Source organism: Olea europaea, unplaced genomic scaffold (genome assembly GCF_002742605.1).
Source record: "Olea europaea var. sylvestris unplaced genomic scaffold, O_europaea_v1 scaffold2142, whole genome shotgun sequence".
Lineage (NCBI taxonomy): Eukaryota > Viridiplantae > Streptophyta > Magnoliopsida > Lamiales > Oleaceae > Olea > Olea europaea.
In genome coordinates, this window is record NW_019239393.1 from 142,440 (window position 1) to 151,001 (window position 8,562).

General features: G+C 36.1%; 1 protein-coding gene across 1 annotated transcript; it reads left to right on the forward strand.

The window, feature by feature from the left end:
• The first annotated feature begins 4,535 nt into the window (after window positions 1-4,535).
• Window positions 4,536-7,091, forward strand: LOC111380423. The gene is made up of 2 exons (XM_023003982.1): window positions 4,536-5,040; window positions 5,147-7,091. Exons 1-2 carry the CDS (start codon window positions 4,750-4,752, stop codon window positions 6,872-6,874), a joined length of 2,019 nt encoding a protein of 672 aa, XP_022859750.1. The 5' UTR covers window positions 4,536-4,749; the 3' UTR covers window positions 6,875-7,091.
• Window positions 7,092-8,562: the final 1,471 nt, after the last annotated feature.

Sequence of the window (8,562 nt, forward strand, 5' to 3'; positions counted from 1 at the left end):
ACTTTGTTTTTTCATAAATTTGAATCGATTTTTTTTTCCATTGAAAAGTCTAAGCTATTTTATTTAAATTTTGGCTTCCATGCGTCTTTTTATATTTATTAAAAGTCTACATGTAAGCAATTTTCACGAATATGCAGCAATAAAACTTGAATAAATGATCTTCATAAAATTTGTTTATTTAATAAACCAAATCAGTAAAAAATGACAATTTATTTTGTATTCAACATTTTGGTATAGAGAAAGGGTCCAAAAATTAAAGAAAAATCAAAGTGTTACATCAATAACAATAAATAAAATTTATTTCTAAATTTGAGGACCATGTCATTTTCTTTGGCTGATGATAACAAGGGGCCCACTAATCATGCAGAGAAGAGAAGATTATTTGGACGCTTCGCATTGGTCTGCTTTCGTACTACCATAAATAAATAAATAAATATGTTAAATTAAATAATAAAAAGATAAATTTATTAAAATCAGTTTACAGATTACACACAACAATGGAATGAATGATTTATTTTATGTAATAAATTATTCACATGAAACCCACCCCAATATGAGAGCCTTGTGGAACTTCTCTGAATTTATTCCTTGTACGCGAGGAATAATACAATTTGTAATGCTTTAAGAGATATTATTTATATTTAAAAGACAATTATGTCCTCCTATATGTTATCATGTTAAGGAAAAATAAAAAGAAAGAAAAAGATGGTAATTCAATTACTTTTCAATTTTCAATTTGTGAGTGTCCACATCATCACATGTTTTTCTAGTGTCTAGATCAGGTGTATTCCCAGTGGGAATAAAATAATAATCAAATGGTTTGGGATCTTAGCATAAATAAATGAGAACAATTTTCTATGATTTCTTAAGTCAAAAGAAAAATTGGAGTAGGTCATAGTGGTCACATTATAGTCATTATAATATGTAACTATGATTAGAGTAATACATAAGACTGACTGCCTTTGTTTTTATTACAAGTAATCCTTAAAATATCCCTCTTTGTAGTATGGTCAAAGGGAGCTCCATGTTCTTGTTTAGGAAATATTTATTTACAAAATTGTACTTTAATTTTCTCCTTGTAAAATTTTATTTACTAATTCCTAGGATTCTACTTGGTGTATCGTGAAAATAGATCGTGTTAATCATCTTTGGATGCTGAAGCAACTTCAAGTAATCAAATTTAACGCGAAAATTACTCGATGCGAAAAATAATGATTCTACCGGTACAAAAGCTTTTAAAGTCTTATAAAATTGATACAAAAATTGCATTATTCAAATTAGGTATCGCTTGATTCCCATAGATTTAAGAATGAGAAGCCCTCGGGACACAGCTCAACTGGTGGATCAATTAACATTGGTTTGCTTCCAGCGGCAAGGTGGAGAATTCGATTCCTAGTGGGAACCTACGACCAAAAATTTGGTATGGAGCAATTACTGTGGAGGAGGATCTCTTGTGCGCAGAAGTGTACAGTCAATGGGGTAAACTTGTGATCCAGTTGAGGAATATCCCGCGATTTATCCCCTCCAAGTTTCTAGGGGCAAGGGTCTTGGAGGTCCAGGATTTAGTCTGATATAAGTTGAGATACCTGGATATCAAAAAAAAAAAGGATAAGAATGAAAAATATAGTCGTTACGGGACCCATACAAGAAATAGAAAATCAAATATGATGGCTTAATATGATAGATAACTGTCATATTTTTCATTTTTGTAACCAAAGAATGGAAATTAAACGGGAACTCGATTCTCACTATTATTTTAAATTAACAAATTATTATGAAAAATGTTATCTAAGTATAGGTGACATTATGTCACGAATCCTAATAAATTATTATGACAATCTACGTTGATAATCATGAGTTGGCAAAATTTACTTCATTATTTTAAAAATTAATTTTTAAATCAAATAAGCAAATCTTGATAATACATGAATTGTCAACAATCACTGTAAAAATAACTTTATTCATACAAGTTGTAAAAAGTCAATGTAAAGGCTAATTGTCTTTGCATATACGTATACTTGCTGTTTGCACGACGTCCGAGGTTGAAATTATAAACGTTATTATTTCAGAAAAGTTAAACAGGAACTAGGTAACTAAATTAAAAATTACATTTTTCGGTTATTTATTTATTTTGTTTAATATTAACCTCGGAATTTGTGGTAGCTTGCATTTATGCCCCTCTGATCCTGTGCCCATTGCCCCACACTCAATCACGTGCCACATGTATTCTCATCTCTTAATTATTACCAGTAATAATATAGCCCCTAAAATATTATTAAATATTTAGAAAAAAATAAAATTAAAACCTATTAAACAGCTCTGAATTTCAAAGGGAGAAAACATAATTAAACCGGGAGAGGATTAACCGGTGCTTTTTATCGTTCGTGTCTCCGACTAATTAAATTATTTGGCACTAATTACATTCAGAAACTTTCTACTTTCTGGAAGTTTCTTTCTTTTTTTTCCTTTTTTTTTTTTTTTTTTTTCACCAAGGGAAAAGGAGTTTCGTAATTCCCTAGGTAATGAAGTAAACGGAGAAGGTAACGGCGTTAGGTGAAAGAAGACTGGAAGAACACGTGAAAGTTATACTGCAGGAGCGGGCAGACTGGCAGAGTCTGTTAGTGTTAATTGTCATATCACTGAAACAGAACATCTCTCTGCATGTTTACGGACGTCCTGCCCTGTCCCTTGCATCAATTCATGCTAATCTATGTTTGGAATTTTCTTCAATTTTTCATAATATTTGTATAAAGAATTTATTTTAAAATTAATCTTATTATGAAAAATTATATTTTAGAAGATAAATGTGTACAAAAGATTTTATTCTCCTTGTAAATACAAGATTTAAATAATTACATGTGATTTTTTTTATCGGTACTATTTTTTTATATGAAATTAGCCACATGGGCCCTGTACTATCAGAGGTGTCATGTGGCCTTGTACAACCAACTTTATTTATTTTTTTTTTTTTAACGAGATGTCCCAACTTACGCCAGACTATATCCTCGTCCCTGAACTACCGGCCCCTCAGCAGCTCAGGGAGGTAAATCGCGGGATGTGCCCAAGTTGACCAGGGTTCGAACAACCTTTATACTCCTAACCCCAAGGGAGCCTCCTTCATGATTATTACATCACCAAACTGTTCCAACCCTTCCTCTGGTTATTACAACACTCAGTTGCTCCAACCAAGAATCAAACTCCCCACGCTGGGGTTGCGAGCCCTGCACTGCCCTTCCTTTGCCAACTTGGATGTGCCCCGGGGGCAACCAACTTTATTTTGAAATTATTAATATGCTATCAAAGATGAATAAATAATTAAATTTTAAATCGCGTATCTATCTATTAATGAAAATTATGCCCTTGTTTGAGCCCCCTTTTTTGGGGAAGAATGAATTTTTGAATAGCGTATTGATGAGAATGTGTGGTTAAAAAATAAAGAAATATTTTGGATTTAAACGTAATATTATTTTATTGAATAATGTGTAGTTGAAATGATGTCAAAACACTGTTGAAAAATAAATTTTTCCAAAATAATGGGGCTCAAACAAGGGCTATATACATGTCATAATTTTGTATATGAAGGTTGTGTAAAATATGAGATTTAAATGAATATATACAACATATCTCTATGAAAGTAAATTTTGGTTGTTAAAAGTTTTTAATTGAGTAAATAATTTAATTTGTCTAGGTTAACTTTAAAAAAAAAAGTGAAAAAAATTGTACATCAGTCCGTTGCTTGTAAAATTTGATAATACACCTAACAAGTAGTAGACTCTAAATTTTATTATGATTTACAAGTAGAAATCCAATTAGTTGGAATTGATTATTGACATTATTGAAGTGGTGATGTAGTGATTCTACAAGCGTAGAAATAATTATATTGGTCATCCACCCATTATTGCTAGAGCAATAATTTGATAGAAAATAGTGAACAACTATAATTTGTCTTAAAAGTACAGTTGCACATGTTATAGCATGACAAGTTACAAGGTCCATTAAGATGATACAATTTTTTATTTTTTTTAAAGGTCAATTTGTATAGAGAACGATACTCGATTACAACAGTACAAAAGATCCATCTATGGAATATGAGGAGATCGACTATTTCATCTTAGAAGTGTTATCAGTCGAGTGAGAGGAAGGTATGATGGTGTGCCTTATTAATGACGAAATGAATAAAAATTGTTCGTCTAAAACTAATTTGCAGTTTTTAACTAACTTAGATGACAACGAGGTATCAACTAGACTGGCGTTGCAAAATTTTTCCAATAAAATGATGAAAAAGAAAATTCAAAAAATCACCGTAAAAAAAAATAAAATTAATAATAATAATAATAATAATAATAATGCAATTTTAATTCGAGAAGAGAAGACAAAAAGGCAAAAATTGGCGAAGCTTAAGGCGAAAGTGGAGATGATCTCATTTGCAAATTGCAGTTTTGCACAAGCCCGTTGACTTACCCTACAAAGTTAATAAAACCTCCACTTGCCGGTCATCCCTCGAGATAAATAAGATTCATTCAATTCATTTCAGAGGAAGGATGTTTTTAAGGGGGGGAGAGAGAGAGAGAGAGTTTTATGAAGAGAAACTGCACTGCTGATAGATAAAAGAGGTTTTTGTTTTGTTCTGTTCTGTATTTCCACCTTCATCCATAATCTTTCTTTCTTCATCGTAAAAGAAAAAAAAATCCGATCTTACAGCCAAAATAATAGAGAAACGCAAAAAGAGCAAAGAGAGATTGCAACACAATGGTATTAGGATGGCGAAGAGCGTTTTGTACATCAATTCCAAGAGATCAAGAAAAAGATTCACCAGTCGTCAAAGACAAATCGGACACCAATCCTTCAACGCCGCGACTCCAATCTCAACCTGTTTCTAGTACCAGTCTCCGATGTAGAACCACCGCCTCAGCTCCACAAAGCCCAAAACTTCAATGTAAAGCCAAAAACAGCCCCAGATTCTTCCATCGCTCCACACCATCTTCCCCTCGATCCCCATCCACCATATCTCTACTCAAATCCACCCTCAGTATCTCAAAGGTAATTTCAAACAGTTGAATTCAGTTATTAGCTTTGAATTTTTTCAATTTTTTCATCATTTACTAACAATATATTGGTCCTTTTCTTTGTTTTACTTCGTCTGCAGACTAGGTGTGGAATATGCTTACAGAAAGTCAAGACAGGACAAGGCACGGCCATTTTTACAGCGGAATGCTCCCATAGCTTTCACTTCCCGTGCATCGCGGTGCATGTCAAGAAGCAAGCCTTGCTCACGTGCCCTATTTGCAACTCCAAATGGAAGGAGCTGCATCTTTTATCCACTCCCCAAACTGATAAACAACATGACCACAACAGAGAAATCACTAGAGATGCAAACTCCAAGAACGATAAAAGAGGCTTATTCAAAGTTTACAATGATGATGAGCCACTAGCGTCGCCCACTTCTGGAGCCAGATTCAATCCAATACCCGAATCCGATGAAACGGAGGAGGAAAATGAGGAATTTCCGGGATTTTTTGTGAATGGAAATGTTAATAATGCTACCAGTCCGGAACTGAAGCTGAAGAATGTTGAGGTAGCGTTGTTGCCGGAGGCCGCGGTGGTGTCGGTGGGTAGGAGCAGCGAGACCTACGCCGTGGTTTTGAAGATCAAAGCTCCGTCGGCCCCTACAAAGAATGTGAAGAGAGCTCCGATTGATTTGGTGACGGTCCTTGATGTCAGCAGAAGTGTGTCCACGGAAAAGCTGCTTATGATGAAAAGAACTATGAGATTGGTGGTCTCATCTCTCTCCCCGGCGGACAGGTTGTCGATTGTGGCATTTTCTACTACCTCGAAGCGGTTGCTGCCGCTTCGTAGAATGACCACCGCCGGCAGAAGGTTGGCCAGAAGGATTATCGACGCCGTCGTTGCACTTGATGGAGCAGCCGCGATTCCAATGGATGCATTAAAAAAAGCGGCCAAAGTTATCGAAGACCGCCGAGAGAAAAACCCATCAGCCAGCATCGTGCTTTTCTCCGACGGTCATAGTAGTGGTCCATTAGTGTCATCAACGCGCTTCTCGCACACTGAAATTCCGGTTCATTCGGTCAGCCTGAGCGCGTGTTTGAATGAGCCACCGGGTGATACCATTGCCAAATGCATTGGGAGTTTATTAAGCGTGGTCATTCAAGATCTTAAAATGCAGTTGGGTTTCATCTCTGGTTCAGCTCCGGCGAACATATCGGCGATTTACTCATATTCAGGGCGACCATCTTATCTCGGGTCCGGGTCTTGCGAAACCCGGATCGGCGATTTATATTCTAAAGAAGATAGAGAATTATTGATAGAATTGAAAGTCCCATCATCATATAGTAGGGCCCACCGCCTACTGTCCGTTCGATGCTACTACAAAGACCCGTCAACTCAAGAGCCCATATACGACAAAGAACAAGCATTCGTGATTCCCCGCCCACGCGCCGTCGGATCCTCCACTCGCGAAATCCAACGGTTGAGATGCCTCTTTGTTACCACACGCGCCGTGGCTGAAAGCCGGAGACTTGTAGAGAAAAATGACTTAACCAGCGCGCACCATATGTTGGCTTCAGCTAGGGCTTTGATGCTGCAATCAGGTTCGGGTTCCGGCGAGGAGTTTGTACGCGGGTTGGAAGCTGAGCTGGCGGATTTGAATTGGAAGAGGCAGAATCTGCTACAGCAGGTGCAAAATGGGAGGAGGAATACGAATGAAAGGCAGGCCGCTTGCGTGGAGGACAAAGTCGAGCCGCTTACGCCAACATCGGCTTGGAGGGCGGCTGAGAGACTGGCTAAAGTAGCCATGATGAGGAAGTCTTTGAATAGAGTCAGCGATTTACATGGCTTTGAAAACGCCAGATTTTAATATAATATATTTTATTCTTGTTCCGTATACAGAAAATGGAAAATAATGTATAAATATTATAGTGAAAAAGAAAAAAATTAATCAATGGGAGAGGTGGGGTCCATTTGGATTTTAGTAGCTTATCTTATTTTGTTCTTTCTTTTGTATTTCTTCCTTGGGAAAATATTTGTCCAATTTCTGTACTTTGTTTCCTGAATCGAATATGTTTCAAACAGTCTGATTTTTGCGTAAAGAGGTCAACTTAATAGTTAAGAGTGGTTAGATCATTAGAGAACTCATTGGATTCTCATTGCAAAAAGATTTGATTTGATTTTCTAACCTCCTCTCATAATTGCAAAATATGTGACAGAACTTGACACCTAATTGATAAAAATTATTTTTAATTAACTATTGAATTGTGAATTGTAATAAATCTGAAAAATGCTGGAACTCCCGGGATTAGATTGGGGGATTGGCTCCAAGGGTTGAGGTGGCACGACATCAGCCCCTGATTTGAATTCGACAGGCCCCATGTGATGCAAGATCACACACCTCGACCTGGAGCCAAACTCGGAATTTAATCCCGAGCTCTGAAGCGAAGCTGAATTTTTTTTTTTTTAAATTCAAATAGGAAAAGTAGATCAGGTGAAATTGGCCCTACATTTTTTATAGATAGGTTAAGAAATAGCCATATAGAGAGGGGAGGGTCACTTAGTTTGTCTGTTATTGCCTTTCACTACAGATTTACTTGTCTGATTCTTTTTTTAACCATTATCCACTCTATATAGGATTTTACTAATTTGCCCCTCGGGCATATCTCAGTAGTACAAAGGACATGAGTGAGAAAGTCTTAGCCGCAGTGTGAGGGTTCGATTTCTGAAATATGGAATTGAACTCTTTATGAGCACTAGTGTACGGGCAAGCTCTTGTTTCCTGGTTTGCTAGGACATATCCTGAGATTTACTTCCCTCACGATACTCTAGGGACAGAGCAATGGAGACCCTCAAGGTTGGGATTCAACCTTTTTTTACTAATTTTCATAATTTATCGTGTCTTCTCATTCATGATCCATACATTGGTGCAGGTTTAGTACCATAGACTCTGTTGACACCAAAATTTGTTTTGGGCTCTTCCCGTTCAAGTTCTATAGTTGAATTTTTTTTTTCTTTTTTTTTTTTCCTATCATATTGTCAGTGTTCTTTCTATTCTAATTTATTGGGTTTTTACAGTGCAAAAATGGGAGAATAACATGAGATTTGGTTATTTCCGTTGTAGGTTTTCTAGCAAACGTGGTAGCTATAAGACTAACTAACGTTTCTTTATTAATGTTGTTAAGAAAACACAATTGTTGGTAGTTTATTGGAAGAGATTTTTCTTTTTATCTAGGAGACAAGGTTTCGAATCCTCCTTATCACAATCTTACTTTTCCATTTGGAAAATTTTGTGCAATTAGTCCCCTACCTTTGAGATCTCTGAAAAATTTTGTTTCAACCACCCTTAATCTGTTCAATATCCATCCTTGAGTTCCATTTGCATATTCATGTGAGATGCACGGACTTATTACTGGACTGTAAATTTGGCGAGATATACTTGATAAATGATTAATCTTTCATATTTAAATGTTTTATTCATTTTCAATTGCAATAACTTTATTGTTTACTTTAAATGCCACTCTCCTCTCTACGTAGCTATCGCCACACTGTTGACAA

What these genes read in the sequence shown, in the direction of transcription:
- LOC111380423 (XM_023003982.1), top strand. Translation starts at nt 4,750, where the DNA reads ATGGTATTAGGATGGCGAAGAGCGTTTTGTACATCAATTCCAAGAGAT. An exon ending in CCACCCTCAGTATCTCAAAG is followed by an intron (nt 5,041 to 5,146) that starts GTAATTTCAAAC and finishes CTTCGTCTGCAG; the next exon opens with ACTAGGTGTGGAATATGCTT.